Source organism: Thunnus thynnus, chromosome 17, assembly GCF_963924715.1.
Source record: "Thunnus thynnus chromosome 17, fThuThy2.1, whole genome shotgun sequence".
NCBI classification, from domain to species: Eukaryota; Metazoa; Chordata; class Actinopteri; order Scombriformes; family Scombridae; genus Thunnus; species Thunnus thynnus.
This window is the reverse complement of record NC_089533.1, coordinates 28,396,262-28,419,121: the sequence shown is the minus strand read 5'-3', so window position 1 is coordinate 28,419,121 and position 22,860 is coordinate 28,396,262. Positions and strand designations below refer to the sequence as shown.

Here is a 22,860-nt window from a genome sequence, read left to right as displayed (position 1 = left end):
TATATTTAAAACTACAACATAATCTGTAACGATTCATATCACGTACGCAGGTGTGTACAAAAATATGTCTCAGTTTATTCCATCAGATAATATTATTGCAGAGTAACTTTTTATGTAGTAAAAGGTTATTATATCATATTTGTGTTAGATTGAGGTCATTAAACTATACACTGTTCTACTGTTGATTTGTTTAGATTTTCTCAGTGTAGTTTGCGAGCCAAAGCTGTGATCCACCTCTTGTGCCCAAAGGTGGTTGAAATGCAAAAATGGATACAATGAAAGGGGAATTAAAGCGGAATCACTTTAGATAACTAAAAGTGATTGAGATTGGTGTGTTGTAAAACCAAACATATTTTTATTAAATTTTAAACCCAGCATGTTGCTGTCGTATTGTCATCATTTTTCTCATTAGTCTGAGTATGCTTTGCCAGGGCAAATGTTATAACGTTACTGTTGTAGTTACAAGTACTGAAAAAAACTTTCTCAACAAATGGCTATGATGCATTTTACAAATCCCAAAATATGTAGAATATTCTCTGTGATACTTAAAATATTGTATCTACAAGTTCAATGCGCTCTCCGAACAAAGAATATATGCAAACCATGTGATGAGTGAATGAAGTTGTATCACTTAACATATAAAAGTCATTCTCCATTTGCAAAACCTGAATCGAATCTGCGGTTCCTGAAAAGGTCAGAAACTATTGACGTAAACAGTCAGTTACTAGTCTTCGGGGAATGTAGTTTTCTTGTGTCTTGCGAGTCTGTCATGGCCACTGTGTTCCACTTTCGAAAGAGACTTCATATCCCAGAGGTCACCGCGCATAGCACGTCGGCTGAAGGGACGCGTTAGCTCAGGCGGACTGTCTCTGGGAGTGCTGAATCGAACATTTCTCTCTGGCGTCTCCGCCGACAGGCACCGGCTGCTTCTTTTCACCGGAACCGGAGACTAAACATCACACTTCCAGTTGGGACGCTTTCAACCAGTCCAAGAGGTGACCTTTAGCACCGGGGTTCGGACGGACGCTGACGTAGAACCGAGAACTGCGCAGCTCAAATCTCACAGTGGTGAAAAACCCAAAGAGCCACGATGGACCCGAGAGACACTGCCCCTGATTCCTGGGAACAAGAGGACGATGTGGAGGCCACACTCGACGGACAACTTGAATCCGCTTTCACAACCCTGAATGTGAACGCGAAACCGTTTGTGCCCAATGTAAACGCCGCCGAATTTGTCCCGGCTTTTGTCATGAAGGCACACTCGGAAGACCTCGACTCTGCGGGTGAGTTCAGGCACGTTAGTTAGCAGTTAGCTCGCTGTTAGCTGCTAACTAGCTGCTACCTGCTCTTCAGACACGCGTTCCTTGAAGCGCGACATGCTCGCTAGCTGCTGTGTGGTGAAGCAGGAATATAGACGCCTGCCGCTTTGTAACATTGACTACAATCTATATATAATGTTAATCTTACCCGGCCGTTTGGCTATAGAGTGTTTGTACAGCTTGTTGTCACAACTGTATATAGAGTCTTTAACCCAGCCGGCGTTAGCTTGGTGCAACCAGCCGGCGGTAGCATGTTCCTTAGCTGCTGTGCTTTCACAATCGTGCCGCCCAGCGTCAGTTAATGCGATTTAACCAAAACACTGCTTATTGTAACGTTACTCAGAAACTGCCACCAAGCAAGCGGCGCTTGTTATAACGTCCATGTTGTCATTTTTGAACATTCCAACTTCACTTGATTATTAAAGCTTAGCCCGTCATTGGAAAGAAAGAAAGAAGTGGGAACGTGAGTGTTTGGTGTGACGTGGATATTCTGACGCACTGCTGGTCAACAGTGGACCCAAAATGTGTCATTGGAAATCGCGTGAAGGCCGGGCGAGAGAGCTGGACGAGGCTGAAAGCTGCAATAACACGAGTCATCATAGGAAATGTTTTCATTTACAGCAGCGTGCCATATATTCACAGAACTCCCATATCTTGTATGACTGACAGTGTATTGCTCAGATTCAGCATTCAGTGGTTTCAACACCTCCCGCTATTGTCCCTATATACACTACCCATGGACAACCTAAATATTAACAGATTGGATGTTTGTGTTCCAAAGTATGGAGGTGTTTGACACGACTAAACAGTTGGCCATGTAACCAGGTCCTACTGTCTTCCTCCAACATTAACTTGATGAGGTGGCTTCTAAAGGCACAGTGAAATGTCCTTAATGAACATAATAGAAAAACACTTTCTATCATACCTACAGTCAGTTTAGAAATTCCTCAAGTCTGCTCACAGTTCCTTTAACTGAATTAGTCCTGTAGTTAGTGGAACAGGTCAGTCTCCTTTTTAAATTAACTTAAACATTAACTTTGCTGTTGTTTCTTTTTCCAGTTGCTGTTGAAAAAATATCCACTATGGAGGTGTCAGAAAGTGCTGGTATGTATTGAGGTTGTGTTTAAGCGGGATTCCCATGTGTCACAAACATGCTGTAACCACTCTCCTCATTGTCCTGACATGTGCACTCCCTCACTGAACAGATAGGATTAACAAAGCCTATAGTGACTGTTATGTCATGGGTTACTGAGACCCAATTACAGAAGTTCAGTTTTACCTGATAGCTCCATTCCCCCTTTTTGTACAGTCCTTTTTAGTAGTGTTTGTTTTATGTATCTACCTCCTTGTGCATGTGCCAGAGAGTGCTTTTTTGCAGATCAAAAAAGTGGCAGCGTTTGACCACAAACTAACTGAATAATGGGTTTCGTTATAGATGAGCATCAGTTTGTCTTTTGTTTTGTCTCAGAGTGAGTAGATTCATTGGGGCTGTGTTTCTTTATCACAGTAAACAGACATGGCCTTATTTCAGTGGGAGTTAACACCACAAAGTGTACAGAGGCTTAGAGTGAACCCGCACTTTAAAATCAGTTGAGTTTTAAACTGAATAGCCTTTGTCTGTATGGTATGTTGTAGCTGCTACATTGTGTATTTTTCCCTTTCACACTGTTACTTTGTTGGCAATAGTAGAGTATTAAAAAGCGATGACATTACTTTTAATGTTTACCATCAAGTCCAACAATAAGTACAGCAGCTCTGCTTGCATTTTTATCAGTCATTTAATTCTGCAGCCATTCTAATAAAGGTTGTGTTGCACCAGGATGCTTTAAATGCTTGTAATATCAGTGTTACACTTGTGATGTGGAAATAATATTGCATCATTATAAGAAAAGGAATTGTAAAAATCTGGGTGGATGCTAACAGCTGGTGACCACGGTAGTCGGGGTGTGAACAGATCAGGCAGGTCTCTGGTGTAGCTCAGTCCTATATGAAATGAGACATTGTAGCTCAGAGCTAATGTCACTTTTTAAAGGCTATAAAACTTCTCCTACCCCACTGGTTGAAATCTGCACACAGTATCTAATACAAGGACTTCTCTCCCAACCTCATGTGTCGTGTGTGTAATGTTAACACAGAATCTAAAACTTGCTTTCATAGTGAATGTGGGATGTGAGTTCCTGTGTTTGATAGTGAGGAATTATCTGTTTGATTTACTTATGATCCATAATGTTTGCATTATTAAACAAGATGGGGGCTGCACACAATTGTTGTTCTGGAAAATTTTGGTAAAAGTAATATATCATTAAAGGCAGTGGTTCCCTACCTTGGAGTCAGGAACCTCCAAAGGAATCTAGCGATAAATCTGAGGGAGTTGTGAGATGATAAACAAGATAGGAATTCAAGGAAAAAAAAACATTTTGGCTGTACATCATGTTTAATTTTCATTTCTGACTTCTCTTATATCTGCTTTTTTTTCGGGTCACAAGCCCACAAAGTTGGTAACTACTGTTTTAGGGCGTTCCTGTGTAGGACCCCAATTCATGGGAGAAGTGTCATGAATAGTATACAAATGGCCACTTACACTGATTGACAAAATCAATGAGTTGTTCCTCTGCTCCTTCTGTAGATACATCCAGTGTTCAATCCAGGGTTCAACCTGGTGATTGAGAGCAGGTAGTAGTACATAGCTGGGGACTATTCTCATCAGTAGGACACATGGTCAACATGGTGGACGTTTTAAGGAGTGTTTCTACGTCATTGTACCACGTTGTGCTTTATTAGAGAAGAATGTGAGAACAATCTGCAGGCTGTGTGCCATACTCTAGCTATTATCTAGTTTTTAGTTCCATGTGAAGCCAACAGTATCATTTAGCTGCTGTTTCCTCCTTTTTGGGAAAAAAAGAGTGGATGCAGCCCTAAAATTTGTTTTATTTATTATTTCAAGCTTTTTAGCGGGGGACTTCAAATTTCTTGTGTGCTCCACTGTTTTCAGACGTGTGGTAGACACAGTCTCACTTTTTAAATAGTCTGTTGGTAGTAAATTTCCAGCTGAATTGAAAACTTGCAGAGCAGGTAGTATCTTATTTTAGTAGCTGTTCCAATAACTGTACAACAAATACATTTAGATGATACTTGCTATTATGGTTCAAAGGGTTTAAAAAATACGAAAGTAACAGTAACTTTAAGATTTGATAGAATTGCTAATTAAAATGAAAAGCTGTCATTGAGTGTCAGTGCTGTTTGTGAATACTTCTACATTCACCTAATTGAATTGAGTCAAAGATGCTCCTCTAGGAAGACGCACCACTCTGTCAGTGTTTAGTTCACCCTGTGTACCATTTTCCCAAGTGGTGTGTTTCCTGGGATTGAATAGGTGACATCTACTGGACTGGCAGTATAAACAGAAGGCAGGCGTATATTCCATCAACTGTTGCTTCAGTACAAAAACACAGCGGAAACAAATCCTTTTTTTTCATAAGGTTGCCCGTCATGTGCAGCTGGATTCAGTGCTTCGCCTGCACGCTTAAATAGTAAAACAAAAACAACAGATTTGAAGGAACCGGAGCTGGGAACACACTGAACCAGGATCTGTTCTCTGCAGTATTACTGAGCTGTGTAGGAGGGTTTATGTCAGTGCACTATCATTGTTTCCTATTTGGTCTCCATTTTTGCTGCAAAGCGTTCGTTGCTGTGTTGCTATAGCGCTGCATTTCATAGAGAGAGAACTTATCAAAAACTCCTGCCAGCAATGTGGTGCCTTCCCTCTGATTCCCTGAGAAAGTTTTTTTTTTTTTTTTTTTTTTTTTTAAAGATGGTATGCTATGGTAGCTATCACGATTTGCTACCCATGTAATGGCTATGTGAAGGTTCACTGTATAACAAGCTATTTTCAAACACAAGCATGGAGCCAAACATAATTCATAAATCAGTTCCTGGATTCACAAAGATTGCATAAACAGAAATGTGATGAGGCTCCAAAGCAGATGTTGCCACTACAATGCACTGCCAGGTGTTTAGCAGACATTTGTGTGCTAATGAATGTTTATGTAAACTGTAAAATCTATCCAGACACCACCTTAGGCTGCTCTGCTTTAGTCTGACCATCAACAGTAGAGGACACTTTTTCCTAACAAATAGCTTCGCTTCATTTTCAGTCAATGTGGCGGTCCAAATCTTACTGAGAATGGTGGAAAATCACACAACAAAGAAATGTGTAAGACTTCACAGGCAAAATCTCTCATGGCTTTTTGTAGTAGTTGTGTGATAAATTGCACTGTAACAATTAGTTTTCTGGCATGAATCAGCATCCTTTTTCCTGTCACACCGGTGACAGCTGTGGTCGGACGTATTATATTGTTGGGTTGTCCATCTGTCCCATTCTTGTGAGCGCAATATCTCAGGAATGCCTTGAGGGAAATTCTTCAAATTTGGCACAAACGTCCACATGGACTCAAGGACGAAATGATTGGGTTTTGGTGGTCAAACGTCAATGTCACTATGACCTTGTGATGAGTGAGTGAAGAGCCTAGGCTGAATTATACATGGCAATATAGTGAATTATACATGTCAATATAGTGATAACTTCCATTTTGCCACAAAATACTCCTACTACCTTTTTATTAAACTCTATACATATGACCAGAAGGTGATATTTCTAGTTACTGATTGTTTCTTTTGTTGTCTTTCCTTTTGCAATAGGACACTGATCAGTAAACAAAGTCTTTTGTGACAAGAGGTTTGAGTATGTTGTACAGATTATAGTCCTTGGAGACACAGTTGTGATTTTGGGCTATATAAGTCAAACTGACGAAGACAGCTCTTCTGGTAACTACGAGATAATTATTTCTAAAAGTTTTCATGGAAAAAAAATCTGCTGTGTTTTTCTGAATTAACGAGATACCTCAAAATCCTGACTGTGGTAATGTGAGCCACAGTGGTCAAACCAGTCACCATCTGAACTTGGTTGGGCCTAAAGTAGTGTAATTATGGTAAGGACGGGCTGTGAGTGAGGTAACGGTCCTGAAAGATACATATACACGCATTTGCCTTCATTTTCTTTATGTTCTTTTAGGAACATAGTGTATTGTACTTTTTGCCAATAGGTTATCAGATAAATCCTAAAGATTGCTGGTCCAGATTAGAGACAGTTAGAGAGTTAGTTCTCTGTCTAACAGTGTTCCAGTCGAGTCATCCCACTGTACCTGTTTGTGGAAATTGCAAACTAAAACAACCTCTTGGCTCTGTAGGCAGTCTGCTGTGTTTGTTTCTTCTATTTTTGGGCTTTGATGAAACATTTTTGCCTATTCTGAGGTGCCTGCGCAAAGTCGACAAACTAATAACAATACCGTCTATATTACTTAAAGATACAAGTATCTCCCAATGTTTCAAACCAAAATAAAGCTGCATTCAACTACACAAGCTTCCATGAAATCAAGCTCTCAAGCAGGAATGGAATTTTTTTTCTCAAGTGAATGCACCACGCTTCTGTAGGTAACAGCTAACGAAGGGAAAAAACTCAATGTGCTGCTTATTATACATATTAACCTGTTTTTTTTTTTTTTTTTTAAATGTGCATAAATTGTAAAAAAAAAAAAAAAAAAAAAAATCACCCAATTGAGCTGTTTTAGGAGCTTGTCAAAAAGAGGGAAAATATAGTTTTGTGATCAATGACAGTGAAGTGAATGTGTTTGTGGCCGTGCAGCTCCAGTGGAGAATGGCGACACAGAGATGACCACAGAGGAGCCATGGGACCAGAAAGAGGCTGAGCCTAACGAGGAAGAGCCAGGAGGTGGTTCCTGCGGGGACCGGGGCCCAGCGGTGGCAGCAACAACGGAGGAGACGGCTCCAGAGATGATGGAGGAGGAAGAGGAAACACCAGTGCCCAAGGTTCCACTCACACAGCCAGATGCCCCCAAGAAGGAACACATCAATGTTGTGTTCATCGGACACGTAGGTCAGTGCAAATGAATACATGTCTGTGAAGTCAATTTGACTTGATAGCATTGCTGGTTAGCAAAGTGGAGCACCAACACCAATTAGATTAACTGTAAAATGACCAGAGTGATGTAAATATTATAATATATATTTAGAATATAGTATGTTCTATATTTTTGTTATTGTCAACAAATCCCATGACTAAACCAGTCGTTAACTCTAGGGAAGTGTTTCTCAGTGAATAATACTGATACACCCAGCGATCATGCTGTCACTGCTAATTCCCTTTTACCACTTTTACCTAAAATGCTTCTTGCACATGCTGGCACATCCAAATCATAGCAAGGACCTGAGATGTGTCAGTCAGGCTGAACTCTTCTTCCAGCTGCCATGGTTTATGTTCCACGTCCATTGTTGTCTGTTTACTCAGCTGTTCAGTGTGCAGACACTGATGTGTCTGTCATCAGCTGACAGATTGCACTTGACTTTTCTCCACCTTCACACTGTTACATTAGAGATGTAGCCCCTAACAAGTTTGGAGTGCACTTATTAACACTATGGCCTGTTATCACTCAAAATAGATGATCAGTTTACGTGCACCAAAGTAACCAGGTTACTCAGAGAAACCAGGTTAGGTGGGTAATCAGGGAAAGTGTTTAGATGCACCGCAGTAACCTGGTTAATGTACAGTGTTGTTGCATGTTTTGATTGTGGGGGACTGCGGATGTAAATTAGCTTTGAGCTAACTCCAGGGCAGTGCATCTTTTATGTTAAAAACTGTACACTGTCCTAATAAATAAGTATAATCAATATATATACATCAGAACATCAGAACCAGATTTCTGTCCAAGCCTGACCTTATTTTGGAAGCTTGGCTCACTGATTTTAACGGTCTTGAAATAGAAGACACTGCTTCCTGACCTTTTTTGTTAATTTTGTATTTATTGGGGGGGAGTGTCAGTGCAGACGGACAGAGTGGAACTCTTTTTAACAAATAGTCAAATGTTCAGTGGTTCAGAATTTGTCATGCACATGCGTACTTGTAAAAAGCTGATTAGTCAGCAATTTTCCCATTTGGCTCGCTACTCAAAAAGTTGAGGAAGCCCCTGCTGATGTGGTAGCTTAATGTTAGAAGTCTAATCTAAACCCACACTGTGTGCTTCCTCTCCAGATGCTGGCAAGTCCACCATTGGCGGACAAATCATGTGAGTAGCAGTCTCCCTTTCTTGGTTCACTCACATTCACCACATCAAGCCTTTGATATGTTATGGATTTCTCCATTTTTTCCCCTTCATCACCAACAGGTATCTAACAGGCATGGTAGATAAGAGAACCTTAGAGAAGTACGAGAGAGAAGCTAAGGAAAAGAACCGGGAAACCTGGTGAGTGGGCACACTGCTGCTGTGTCTGGCCTAACTTGCTTTTCTATTCAAATCTAGAACATAGATGCTCTGTGCTGACTGGTTTTGCTTTCTGAACTGCTGGTAGGCTTTTAGTGTGAAACACCTGCAGGAAATGTTGAGTTTCATTAACACAGAAAGAAACTGGATTATGTGCTCAAATCTTGTTTCGCATTCATGAATCTTCCTCTGTTGACTTCTTGACTTGTAGATTAATGAAATATGTTTTGTGCCTTCTAAGTAGTTGTTGTTAATAGACTTATATAAATTCTTGTTAAGCCTCTTGTTTTATTAGATTTCCCACCAGTGACCAAATCGGTAATGGAATACCACATGTCTGTCTCCCAGGTATCTGTCTTGGGCTTTGGACACCAACCAAGAGGAGAGGGACAAAGGCAAGACAGTGGAGGTGGGCCGAGCATACTTTGAGACAGACAAAAAGCACTTTACCATCCTAGACGCTCCAGGCCACAAGAGCTTTGTACCCAACATGATTGGAGGCGCATCACAAGCAGACTTGGCTGTACTGGTGAGTTCAGGAAAAGATTATTAAAGACTTAAGACTGAACTGTTAAATTAAAGTTGAACATAAGTTCCCTCATTGCAGCCCTGTTAGCATTTCCACAGCATCTCTAGAACTAGAGTTGTCCAGTGGCTGAGATTGGCACTAAATGAGAATAGCTGGTCCACCTTAAAGGTCAGTCCACCTTAAGTGAGCTTGAGCGTGGCTCAGCGTCTGACCGAGCTTTGAAATAATCAAACCTTTAATGTGGCTTGATGAAATCAATACAGTCAAAGTTACATGAATAAACATTTACAAATGAACATTTTATTTAAAATTTCTATTTAATAGCAATGTCTCCTCTAGTCAAGCAACGGCGCCCTTTTTAAAAGTGTGCATCTGTGCTTGGTGCGACATTATCACAGCATCATGTTCTGTTTAACATTATTATCTTATATCATATCCATAAGGTTAACTACTCTGATGGAGCACATTGGGCAGGCATATGGAGAATGGAGACGCAGAGTGTCAGATCCATGAAAAAGAGACAGCAAACTGATTTGTAATTAGGGATTTAAAAGCCGTCACTCATGCAGATGAACATGGCTCAGTGGGTGGATGTGTCACTCCACCAGAAACATCTGTAAATGCACATCAGGAGCATTTATTCACTGACAATAGCCCCCTTAATCCCCTCCCCAGATTTTTGTCACTGAAACAAAGAACAAAATTTCAGTCTGATTGTCAGGAGGTCAGCAACATAACTGTTGTTTAAACATGAACAACGGTTAAGTAAATCCTCTTCCCAAGTCCTGATATTGATACAAGCAATAACCTGTTATGTTCACTACTGCCAACTCCTATGATACTTCCCAGACCACTGAGGGTAGTGACTCTTCTGGAACTAGTAGGGTCTTTCCTCCACAGGAGCTTTCCAGGAACCTGTAGAGGAACCCGGGCACTAAGCATGCATTTGGAACTATATTTAGTTCCTCTAGAATAATCCCAGGTGCTTAAAAAAACAAGTCCACGCTTAGTCGTATGTTCCAAAAGGTACAGGAAGTTTAAGGGGTGAGGCTTGGAGGGAAGACCATCACTGATTGGTCAAACACAGGTACTGCAGCTGCTCCATCATTCATAAAACAAGGAAGTACTTTAGTGTTATTAGAACGAGTGGTGGACATTTCTTGTTTTCTATTAAAGTTTAAAATAAAGTTACATTTTACTGACGGCTTCCAGGCACATTTTTAAAAAACATGAGAGAGAGAGTGATAGAATGAATGAGAGAGAGTGTTAGAGAGGACAAAGCCAGTGAGAATGAGAGAAAATAAACATTTATTTTCTGATTGTTTCATGAAGGTTTAGTCGTTATTGTGCAGATAGGCACGTTGAGTTTTCACTCTCCTTTTCCTCCTCTGCATTTGTACCAGCAAATACAAAGAAGAAGAGGACGACTGTGTTGTTTCCTCGTGGAAATTGTGTCTCAAACATGCAGTTTTTCAATTTGTCATGGATTCAATCTGCCTAATCTACACGGTTATTCAGATGTGTTGGAAACACAAACAACACAAACCGTCTGGGCATCAAAAGGGCCTTTCAGTTCAAAGTTCCTCTGGATGCATAGTTCCTGGAACTTTGTGCTTGAAAAGAGCTTTAGATTGATCCAAGTTCAGAGCATTTCCTGTGCTTAAAAATCCATTCTATTATTATCAAACCAAATGGCTGCAAACAAGTTAATGTAACCTGTAACATCTTTATGTCTACATGTGACATGCTAGCTTGCTACAACAAGAAATCCCTGACACTGACTAAATGAATGTGTTGACCCCTAGGTGATCTCTGCCAGGAAAGGCGAGTTTGAAACTGGTTTTGAGAAGGGCGGACAGACACGGGAGCATGCCATGTTGGCCAAAACAGCCGGTGTGAAGCACCTGATTGTTCTGGTGAATAAAATGGACGACCCTACAGTCAATTGGAGCCTGGAGAGGTGGGTAGATGGATAAGAATGATCAGATGGTGGGAGTGTAACAGCACTCAAAACTCAACTCATACTAGAACATTAAAGACATTTGTATCTAAATAATTAAAAAAACAAAGGAGATGGTCACTGTGCTCCAGATAGTTGGTGAAGAAACATTATAACATGCTGAGTGGGGTCAAATCCACAATTAACTCTGCTAAGCAGTTTCTTTTCTTCTGGTATATAGTATGTTTACATCACCCACAGCACCCTTCTGTGTGTAGGTTTGCAGAGACATTTTTTGTGTATCTGGTGAGAAGCATGGTTTCAGCATAACAAGCGTTTGAAAGTATCACTGTGACAGCAGAGAGACATGATTACATGACACATTACACGAGGCAATGTGTCCTCCTAGTCAAATGAAAGTATGACTATGACAAAGTATCTAATGTCTAGAATAGTCCGTTTCCACCACTGAACATTTGACTGCAGCATTCACACACATTAGCACCATACAGTCTCACTACACACACACACACACACACACACACACACACACACACACCAGGTATTAGCATTATGACATTTAAGCCTTTGCCAAATGAGTTCACAAAATGCTGATTAAGCTTATCACAAGGAGATAAATGTCTCTGTATTTCACAGTATACAAAGTTTTTAAATCTGGTGTCTGGTTTGACATTCCCACGCTGGCTGGATGAATGCGTACTGAGCATGCTCTATGCTCTATGGGCAGAGCATGCACACCAGAGACCTCCACCAGCCAAGCTGGCTAACTTCTGTTTAGCCTTCTGCTAACTTGAATGGGGATAAAATAATTGTGGCTCCTCTACACTTTCAAAATGACTGGACCAAATTCTTATGGTGAAACGGTCATTTTGTGGGGGTTGTGTGACAACAGAGTAAGCTACGGTGGAGCCTATGACACAAGCATGTAATGACAGTGTTTTTAGAATTACTCTCACTGCCAGAATGGGGACATTTCAGTACATGTCCTCTGTATACATCATGATGCTGGCAGTCTGTGTGACTGAGCTGATGTAGTGTCGGGGTGATTTGAAGATTTTGACGTCTCTCCTGTTGTCTGAACCCTCAGGTATGAAGAGTGTAAGGAGAAACTAGTGCCATTTTTGAAGAAGGTGGGCTTCAACCCGAAGAAAGACATTCACTTCATGCCATGCTCTGGGCTGACGGGAGCCAACCTGAAGGAGCCCACTGATATGTGCTCCTGGTACACGTAAGTCCTTCACTATTGTAACTGGATTAGACAGAAGATTATTGTTGTTGGTCCAGCTCTTCTAACTGCTCTTCATATTTGTCATTGCAGAGGTTTACCATTCATTCCACACTTGGACAGTTTGCCAAATTTCAACAGATCAAGCGATGGCCCTGTCAGATTGCCTATTGTAGACAAATACAAGGTAAGAATCGATTTGTTTCTTTTAATGTTAACTTCATTAACAAAAACTCTGACTAAATATGTTCCTCAACAACCTTTTTTTCCATGACTAAGACGAGACAATGACAAGACGGCACCAACGTCATTAAGCACTAACTGTGACTTTATCAACATGTTATTTTGTTGATGAAAAAAAGACTAAAAGACTAAAATGTAGTTTAAAAGACTAAAATGTAGTTTAAAAAATAAAAACTTTACCAAAATCTCTTTATTTTGGTTGACAAAAAAGAGGAGAGAAATGTTCTAGACCTGAGAGGCGTAGCCTGAGCAGCAGCAGCAGCAGTGAGTGCTGCGTTCAGGTTCAGTGTTGAGCGTAGGTCACCCATGTTTGAAAACACTCAGTGCTCAATACACAATGACTGTAGTTACACACATAAAACAGAGGAAAATTGACTTCAGGTCAGGTTTACGTGTATATAGTGTGAGTGAAACATGAAGCATTACGTGGCCCATGTAGACAGCTGCATTGATTTAAAGTAACAGTGTATAATGTGACGTTGTCTTGGTTGCCTTGTTTAACCTTTAATATTGATGCATGTGAACTAGCTTGCTAGACAGCACTTTCGTTAACCATATGTCATTATTAAGTCCATGGGGCAAACATCAAGCTCAGATTTATTTATTTAATGCAAGCAGATTGCACTTGGTGTGTGGACAGTATTCTTTTCAATTTTATGAAGCTATCTACTCCTGTTTCCATTGTTCAGAACAGAAAGGTAAGTTTGTACTTTGGGCAAACAAAAAAATTGGTTTCAAAATATTTTATTGCCTTTACAACTCTTATTGTTTTATAATAGTTTGAAAAAGAGTATTGGGCCCCATTTGTTGAATGATGTTCAAAATAAATATGTAAATCAGAACATGTTCCATGTCTGGATGTATTCCTTAAATTGATAGAAATAAGTTTGACTAAAATGTCAACAGTTTTCATTGACTAAAACTATTGTAAAATAGTTTTGATTCTTCTTTGACTAAGATAAGACTAAAATGGCCAACTGATAGTCAACTAAAACTTGACCCAAAAAAACAGGATGAGGTTGACTAAATATGATCAAAACTAGCGAGGACATTTGACACAGGACTAAGACTAAAAAAAAAAAAAATTAACACTACTATCTTTGTTGGAAAAAGGCAGAAAAAAGCAGTATGACAGGTTGAGCTTTTAAAAGTAGCACACTTACTGCTCTGTCCGTAAAAGATTCAGTGCCTGATCTCAGTGCCCTCTAATCCCAACGTCTCCTCCTGACTCACTGTCTGTGTTTTGAATCTAGGCTGTTTAATGTACAGACAGGGAAATGTCCTAAATCAGTGTTGTGTTGCAGCTGTCAGACTCAGACATGAGACTCTATCATTGGTCATTGGTCACAGTCTAACAGTCTTGTTGCTGTGTCTCCTGCAGGACATGGGCACTGTGATTCTGGGCAAACTAGAGTCGGGCTCCATCAGTAAAGCACAGCAGCTGGTCATGATGCCAAACAGGGTAAGATATCCCACAAGTCTTTTCTTCTTCCTTTCAGTTGGAACCAAGAAAGATGAGAAATGAGAGTGAAACCTAACTGTTTTGCATTTTTTTGCTCCTTAAAATGAACGTTAACCTAATTACATCAAATGTATCCTTATTTTAACAGCACAAGCAAATAAATGAATGTTCCATTTGAGGAAACAGTGGATCTGTTGTCACTGTTATCTGCTCTAATATGAATAATTGTCTTATTGCTCCCTAATGTAACTACTTCCATGCCTTTAATGCTTTAGTTTCTATTTGACACCATCAAGCTTTATCGTCGCCTCCGCCTCTCTCCTTGTCTTTTCTCTCCTCGTGCAGCACGTGGTGGAGGTGTTGAGCCTCTTGTCAGATGACGTGGAGACGGACGATGCCGGGCCGGGTGAAAACCTCAAGTTGCGGCTGAAGGGCATCGAGGAGGAGGAGATCCTGCCTGGCTTCATCCTGTGTAATGCTGAGAACCTCTGCCACTCGGGGCGCACCTTCGACGCCCAGGTCAGGTCACACATCTCAGCCTCTAAATGGTTAACTCTCAAACCAGTTCAGCTTTAACCTCAGAAAAACTCATACTATCATAACATGAACTTAATGTGATAACTTATTACATGTTAGTTATTAAATGTTGTTAAAAATGTGATATGTACTCAATAAATAATTGTAGGCCTAATAGTCCTGACTGGTTTTCCATCATGGTGTGACTGTGAAAAGGCTATTAAATTACATTCTATGTGCTATTAAAAAGGTCTTGAAAAGCGTGCTTGTACACCTAAATCCACTGTAGTTCCAGGGTTGCCAACCACTATACAGACCTGGCTTAACTTAGTCATCAACAGCACATCTGTATTCCAACCAGCACATGTGGCAGTGGGTGGGGAGCCAATGAGGGATCACGAGCTGCTTGTAGGACTAGGGAGTCCTGCTGGTGTGTGTGTGTGTGTTCATTCCTCCCCCATTACCAGTGTCTGAATACCTTTTTAATAAACTGCTCCGTGGCCAGCAGAGTAGCCAGTGAAATTCTTCATTAAACTGACAAAAAGTTGTTTTGTTTTGTTTTTGGACATGCCCTCTCATAACCCCTGTAATTCTTTTCCTCACAGATTGTCATCATTGAACACAAATCCATCATCTGTCCAGGTTACAACGCAGTCCTTCACATTCACACCTGCATTGAAGAAGTGCAAATTACGGTACGGCCTAATGCTCATTTATCTCTTAGCTTGTAGCCTCTGGCTCACTGAAGCTGTCCTGGAAAATGATGTGTTGGAGAGAGTGGGCACAGTGTTTGTTAGAAGACTTTTGCACAGATGTAGCACGATGCTCTCACTATTCTCAACATGCTCTGTATTGTTGGTCAAGCTTTTGGTTGAACAGATGTTGTGGCTGGATGCTTTGTTCATAATGTTGCTTTGATTCAATCAAACACTGTTAACCACCTGAAGTGTAAAAATGTGACATACCTTGTTCCTGCTCAACTTCTGTCACTCTGCTCCCTCTTGCAGGCCTTAATCTGTCTGGTAGACAAAAAGACAGGAGAGAAGAGTAAGACACGACCACGATTCGTCAAACAGGACCAGGTCTGCATCGCCCGTCTGCGCACAGCAGGAACCATTTGCCTCGAAACCTTTAAAGACTTTCCTCAGATGGGACGGTTTACCTTACGAGACGAAGGTAGAGCACCTGAACTGACTGTGGGGCAGCTGGGAGGGGTATTAGATTGTTACAGATCATATTCCAAGTCTGTGCTAATATAATAATAACAATAATAACAATAACAATAATAATAATATAATAATGATGATGATGATGATGATAGGCTGTTGAATTTCAGAACCAGCTGCTGCTGACCAGGGCTGCAAATAACACTTATTTAATTATCAGTCAATCTCCAAAATTTTGTTTTGGTTAATCATTTAGTGTATTAAATGTCAGAAAATGGTGAGGGATATGTCTCCCAGCATAGCATAGTATGAAGTAAATTTGAGGGCCAGATAATTGTATTCATTCTGAAGGAAATGTCTGTGGCCAAGATGTTGGATATTCATAGTGAAATATATATATATGTGGTATAAGAAGTACCAACATATTTGGTCAAAACTGAGTTAAGACTAGAATCTGACTTTTTGAAAGCTGTTTTACTACAAATAATGATAGCATAGAAATGTTAAAGAACCCTACATATAGAATTAGCAAGAATAGAGATAAAAACCAAATTGCAGTGACTGCACTCTACTGCTAGCTTGAGCTAAAGCTAATTTACCATCTTTAGGCCTGTTTCTTGTGATTGACAAACAATTGTGATCCTCCAACTCTTTAGAATTTGACTGTCACACCATATTAATGAGGCAGTAGCTAACTTGTATAGCTGTTAGATGCTTTGGCTAAGTAGCCTTGAATCTTCCAACCCCTCTTACTCGACCTGTCTTCTGTAGTTACTGCTGTTTGCCTGTATATTCTAGGGCAGTATAAACAGTAGAGTATGTGATGAATCCTGTGATAAGCAGCAGTTCTAGCGAGGCTGACAGAAACGTTTGTGTCTTAGGTAAGACCATCGCCATCGGTAAGGTGCTGAAGCTGGTTGCTGAGCGGGACTGAAGAGGACAGAGCTGCCTGAAAGTCCTGGTGAGAAGAAACGTGCGGAGCTCGGTCATAACCCGCCCACACTGTTATCAGCGGCGACGGCACCTCCCTCTCACACCCCCCTTCTGCGTGCCGAAGATCAGCTTCAGAAAAAACTTATGTGAAAAAGAAAAACCTGTTTTTAAGCAAATGAAAAACCAAGATGAAGTCCACACGAGTCAGCTTTCTCATATTGAGAGCTCAGCTATGCCATTTCTGGGTTAGCCCTCCCTCCACCTCTCCCCACCTCCCTACTCTGGTCTACTCATGATTACATGATTTTTTTTCTTCCAGTTATTTTTTTTTTTGCTTTCATAAATGACAATGACAAATGGCAGAAGTTATATCTGTAAACAGATGTGGACCAGGATTTTGCTTGGAATATAAAAAATGATTTTCAGAATTAAATTGCAAAAGAAATAGTTTGAAAGAACTTCACCAGTTGAAACCAAAATGTTTATCTTGGGTGTACATGTCTCCCTTTTGCTTTTACCCAGTTTTTGGTTTCTCATGTGGCGTTCTGGCTGTGTGCTTGAGCGTGTTCAAATGTTATTAAAGCAAACAACTATGACAATAAAATATTAAATTGGGAAAACGAAGCGTGTTCATTTTCAGAGCAACTTCCAGTGGCTGGCTTCATATTTCACAATTTATCTTCAAGTCCATCACTTGCTCAACATCTGTGGGTTCACAGCACCTGTCAGTAACATTAAACACTACACATCATGCTGATTAATTTCATTCAACGACCATTGAATGAAACACCAACATGTTCACAAATAATTGTATTGTCAAAATACTGATTTATTTTTCAAGTTATATCAAAAACGGTTATTAACAGTATCCTCACAAGCTCTTAGCAAGCACCAGATAGGCTGGGTCTGTATTATGGGCTCATCAGATACAAATGTCAGTACAGAAATGCTGTATGTGCCTGAAGTAACCTAGCAACAGTGTCTGTATTACATAGTCTGTCCACCAGAGAGCACTGATAAGGTTATTTTTACGCTGTAAAATGTCTCACTACACACCTTGAGTACCGTTCTTTAAAAGAGTTCTCCACAGATTTAACATTGTAGGACCTCACCTCATTCTAACTCCACTCCCCCAGATTTTTTTCCATAGTCCTCAGCCCCAACCAGCGCTGTGTCAAATGACATCACTTGAGGTAATTTATCAGATTTCACACAGCTCCCTCTGGAGCCACAAACAGCTTTATACAACTGTTTTTCACATATGCTGGGAAACACGCCAATGTGGAAAATTGGTGGAGTTCCCCTTTAATTACCACATTTATTAATCGATGAAAAATAGCATCTTTAGCTTTTTACAGCTCATCAACCTTAAAAACCCAGTGTGTGTCTGGCTAGATTTAAAACGTGCGATCACTTGCTTATGAGGCTGACCAACAGTCATGATAAATGAAGACGTTTGAATATGGAAGTGTACTGACATTAGAAAAGCAACCGCTGTAAGATGAACTGTTAAAATAGTTGTGACTGTGTGCGCCCTCATTCAGGTCTGATTTATTAATGAAGAGCAAATACATTCGTCCTACCCTAAGTTATAAATTGCATTATTCATGAATGAGGAAATGAAATGTGCACTGTGAGCTGCAACAGAAGGACAAGTAAGGTAAGCAAGGCTGTTTCTCTGCCATCATATTGTCAGCTGCAGCTTTGCAGCAGGTGGTGTCTCTGCACTGCTGGCTGCTACTGTCAGCACCTCTCACTCATACTTTTTAGTTTAGGTGTTCTGAATTTCGTTGCCACTGTAATAATTGTAATAATCACCATGATATGAACACTTCCTGTTGAAGATGACTTTCTAAGGTGAAGTAGAAACAGGTCAATATCAGGTAGGACAGCATGTAAAGTCTTCTGTGTCTGTGCACCTATCACTCACACCAAACTCTTATGTCATGTTTGGAGAGCTTGCCGGTGTTGTAAAAGAAAACTTCTCTCAGATGGATTCAGTGATGCCAGACTATGAAAAGATCCGCAGACAATATGTTTATCAGTCTGCAGCTGCCACATGTATCATTTCATTCACTTGCAACATAAGCCCTCCGTTTAGATATAAACAGCACCTAGTACTCTCGTGAGTTCACCCAAATCACTTTTTCCATGTTTTGACAGATCTGTCTCTGAGATTTCTGCTTCCACTTAAATACAATGGAGATGAATACTGAAATATTATCCGAGTTAAAGTACATAAGTGTTATCAGCAAGCTGTACAGAAAAGTATCCAAATTAAAATGATTTGTGCAGCAGAATGGCCACTGTCAGAGTTACATTGTTCTATATTATAGATATATAGATATACTGTATATTATACAGTGTAACCTGCTGTGAGGCAGTTTAATCTGTAACAATGAATTATAGATTATAAACTGATCAAATCTTAATCTACACATTAACTAATAAGGCTGCCAAATAAATGTAGTATTTCCCTCTGAAATGTAGTGGAGTAAAAGTATGTAAAGAAGCTGAGAATGTAAATACTAAATTGTACTGAAGTAGAGTACTTGAGTAAATGTACTCAGTTACTTTATACCACTGGTTTTTGCTTTGAAAAAATCTCTTTCAAGAGTCTCACTGTTACTCAGGCGGATTATCCAGAACAGATTTCATTCCTGCAGATGAAAGTAGTTCCAGTGAAAACTGCTCACAGTGAAGTTGAAGAGCTTGCCATTTGTTCTTTAAAGAATTTGGACAGCAGACACCAGCTTTTGGCTGATGAAGATGACTGTGATGAAAGAAATCTCAAATAAAGCTGAAGTGTCAAACAGTCTTGTCAAAGGTTAAAATATTTGTGTATTAATAAGCAGAGGATGTGATGACAGATGATGATGGAAGCTGATATTTCATCAATGATATTAAGAATTAAAAGGTCCTTAGTATATTTTAAAAATGATGTGCTTTTCTCAAAACTAACAAAAAAAAAATCCCAGTCAAGTTTATTGGTCAGTTGTGCTGCATCATACAGTGTTTTCTGACAGTGTATTTTACATGTACAGTGTGCAGACAGCAAGACAAAATAGGTGTAAAAATTTAGACAAGTGAACACTAAACCTGCTATAACTGACAGGCCTACAGGTCAAGCAGTAGGACTTAATTCTCAAAATCTAACTTTATCACAACTTTAATCTACATCTTTTTTCTTGAAATTACAGTTTTAATATCTAATATATCATTTAAATGAAATTGAATCAAATTCTTTATCTTTTTCATTGTAGTAGAGTGTGACTGTGCTGTTGAGTGGAAGAGGCTGTCAGGCTGGGTGGAGGGTGATCTCTGGGTGTGGCTTTGATGGGTGCAGTTGTCCGGCAGCAGTCATTCTGTGGTCAGCATCAGTCCAACAGGGAGACATAGTCTACTGAAAGGCTTTAGGTAAGGTGGAGATTTGCTGTTATTTCATATTTAAATGTATCTTTTATAGCTGATAAAATGACACTGAATTAGATGAAGATTCTGAACTGAGCATTCATATTGATCCATACAATAGATCTTTACAACAATCTGTGTTCTGCTGTCAGACTGAGGAGATGCTGTAGGTGCTGTGGGTGAATTAGCTGTTGTGTAGCTGTGGGACATGTTTATATGGTGGAGTTCAGGCTTCTTGTACATTCTCTGTTTGATTTTTCAGAGAAAGTTTCCTGATTGTTTACCCCACTCAATCTAGAACAGAAACCTGTTTTTAAAATAGTTTGAAAGGTTAATTATCTTGTTAAACAATAACTCTGGCATTACATATCTTTCTGATTGTTAACAAATGCCATGTGCAGACTCGAACCAACAACTGATTTATCTACTAACAAGTATTCCCACACACACCATCGTGCTGCCAGAAACACTCAATAGAGCACAAAATGTGTATTAATCCGCAGCTGAAAATAGTCCTCAACAAATACACTATTTCCTCCTCTTTGAGTATGGTTTGTTAAAAACTACAGTGACCAGCTGTTTTAGGAAATGACTGAGACTACAGCCATGCTAGCAGCTCTGTGAGGCTGTACTTTGACACAGCAGTGGTTTTAGCTAAATGCTAATGTCAGCATAGTTTAGTGTGTTAGCATGCTAATATTCGCTAATTAGCACTTAGTACAGTTGGGGCTGATGGAATGTCGTTAGTTTTGCAGGTCATAACACAAAATATTGGACAAATATTGGGTCAATATTGGGTCAGGTCAATATTGAAAAAATTTGACCTGATGATATTGCTATGAATTACCAAAGTTATTATAATGTATCCTGAGTGGAACATGAATGTCTGAACCAAAAGTTCATGGCAATCCATCCAATAGAATATTTCCATTTGGACCAAAGTGGTGGACCGACTGACTGACTTATCAGAATGGCTAAAAATGAAACTATATAAAGATGAAGGTTTATATCTTCAGTAGGAACCAGTGGGCTTATAGCTGAGAGCCATGGGTGGGGCAGCTATTGAGAAACGGATGTTGGTTTGGTTGCTGACAATAAGAAAAATATAGAAATTCTGCAGCCATCAGACTTTGTTCTGTGGTGTGGTGCGCATTATCTCCAGTGTGATGATGTTCTCCACAGCAGTCACCATATCAACGATGGATCCTTCCTCCCAGGACGGAGAGGACACTGAAGCCTCCGTACCTCTCAACCCTGTCCAAGAGTCCCTTGACCATCAGGAATCCCCAGCTGCATCCTGCTGGCTCCTCTACTTGAAGCCCGTGGTTGCCATCAGTGTTGGCATGCTGCTGTTTGGATCAGGCACAGCTCTGTCCCTGCTCTACTTCACACAGGTGCGAAATGTCTCCTACCTGCTGGGGCCGCTGTTCCTCTCTGTGGGTCTGATGTTGCTGGTCACTGGTCTGGTCTGGATCCCCGTGCTCAAACACAGCCTGGGACACAAAGCGCTCACCAAGGTCAACCATGGCATGGGGCTCCAAGTGGACCACAAACACCACTGATGGGGAATTCAGACTGGAACCTTTGTTTCTTTTCTGTATTTTATTTGATGAAAATGTCAAAGTTTGCAGTAAAAATGGTGGAGTTTGTATTTTCTCTCACACACATGGGTAATTTTCTGCTGTCCATCTGTCCCACTGTGATCCATAGAGGCTCTTCTGCATGCTCGTTGGTCCCTGTTATTTATTTATTTGCCTTTCTGCTCATTGTGGCTGCTGGCTGGCCTGTGTAATCCTTTAGAACAGGATTACCGAGGCAGAGAAATGCCAGTGGACATATCCATCTCTGATTGTTCTGACATCAACATGGCCACCAGTTGTAGACCACCCAGACCCCACCCCTACACACACACACACACACACACACACACACACATTTTAGCTTTGTGCTGTGGCATCAGGCCAAAGCGAATGAAATGATCTGACATGATCTAACCTGCAGTCCATCTGTCTGCGTGCAGTATGCAAATACGCTGTCAGAAAACAACTGTTTATGACACAGAAACAGATGCAAACATGAATATCTGTTAATATAGAATGTTGGACATCATTCACTTTCTCATCTTTCTGTTTCGGTTCATAGGTGAATGGATTTGTTAATTAAATTTTTTGGGGGAAATTACAGCAGTTTTTTGTGAACTTGATTCAACTCTCCTCTCCCCACGCAGTGCAGACTTTACACCGTTCAGCCCTCAGTACCTACACCCATCAAAGAATTCATTCAGCCATTCTTAGATGAAGATTAAGACAATGAGTGAAAAAAAAATCATTACAGCAAGGAAAACCTCTTTCACTGTTCATATGCACACCTGACTGTTGTTTTAAGACACACTTGAAAAATTGTGAACCTATTTTTTAAGCTCACAAAGGTAATCAGGGCTATTGCCCTGCACTGCATACTGCAGTATCCTCCTGTATGTTCCTGTTATTTGATCCACCACTATATCCACTGCATAATAGGCTTGGAAGACCCAGTCCACACATAAATACTCCCAACTTTTTCTAGCCTAGTTATGATCAGCCTTACTGACACTGGCATGCCAGGTAACCTTATGTGTTCTTCCCCTGATGTCTGCCTGTCAGTCAGGTCAGTAAGTATTTCACAATAAGGACAGTGACAAAACAAATGTGGATAACACTCAGGGCTATAAAACCTGCAGCCGAGTCAATAGTCTATTTCCTGAGAGGGAATATTTTACCTGC

At 40.3% G+C, this 22,860-nt stretch overlaps 2 protein-coding genes across 3 annotated transcripts; both read left to right on the top strand.

Moving 5' to 3' along the window:
* The first annotated feature begins 826 nt into the window (after positions 1–826).
* On the top strand, positions 827–17,307 carry gspt1l (G1 to S phase transition 1, like). Of its 2 annotated transcripts, XM_067571048.1 has the most exons (14): positions 827–1,283; positions 2,379–2,423; positions 7,021–7,272; positions 8,425–8,458; positions 8,558–8,635; positions 9,002–9,182; positions 10,988–11,142; positions 12,230–12,370; positions 12,461–12,554; positions 13,992–14,072; positions 14,418–14,591; positions 15,194–15,283; positions 15,596–15,764; positions 16,636–17,307. In XM_067571048.1, exons 1-14 carry the CDS (start codon positions 1,091–1,093, stop codon positions 16,686–16,688), a joined length of 1,740 nt encoding a protein of 579 aa, XP_067427149.1. In that variant the 5' UTR covers positions 827–1,090; the 3' UTR covers positions 16,689–17,307. The 2 variants fall into 2 exon arrangements, with proteins under 2 accessions (XP_067427149.1, XP_067427150.1); XM_067571049.1 differs by lacking the exon at positions 2,379–2,423.
* A 1,790-nt stretch (positions 17,308–19,097) lies between these two features.
* Positions 19,098–22,841, top strand: LOC137168163 (phosphoinositide-interacting protein-like). The gene is made up of 2 exons (XM_067570667.1): positions 19,098–20,104; positions 21,281–22,841. Exon 2 carries the CDS (start codon positions 21,298–21,300, stop codon positions 21,658–21,660), a length of 363 nt encoding a protein of 120 aa, XP_067426768.1. The 5' UTR covers positions 19,098–20,104; positions 21,281–21,297; the 3' UTR covers positions 21,661–22,841.
* Positions 22,842–22,860: the final 19 nt, after the last annotated feature.

What these genes read in the sequence shown, in the direction of transcription:
- gspt1l (XM_067571048.1), top strand. Translation starts at nt 1,091, where the DNA reads ATGGACCCGAGAGACACTGCCCCTGATTCCTGGGAACAAGAGGACGAT. An exon ending in GGAGGTGTCAGAAAGTGCTG is followed by an intron (nt 2,424 to 7,020) that starts GTATGTATTGAG and finishes GTGGCCGTGCAG; the next exon opens with CTCCAGTGGAGAATGGCGAC. An exon ending in ACCATTGGCGGACAAATCAT is followed by an intron (nt 8,459 to 8,557) that starts GTGAGTAGCAGT and finishes CATCACCAACAG; the next exon opens with GTATCTAACAGGCATGGTAG.
- LOC137168163 (XM_067570667.1), top strand. Translation starts at nt 21,298, where the DNA reads ATGGATCCTTCCTCCCAGGACGGAGAGGACACTGAAGCCTCCGTACCT.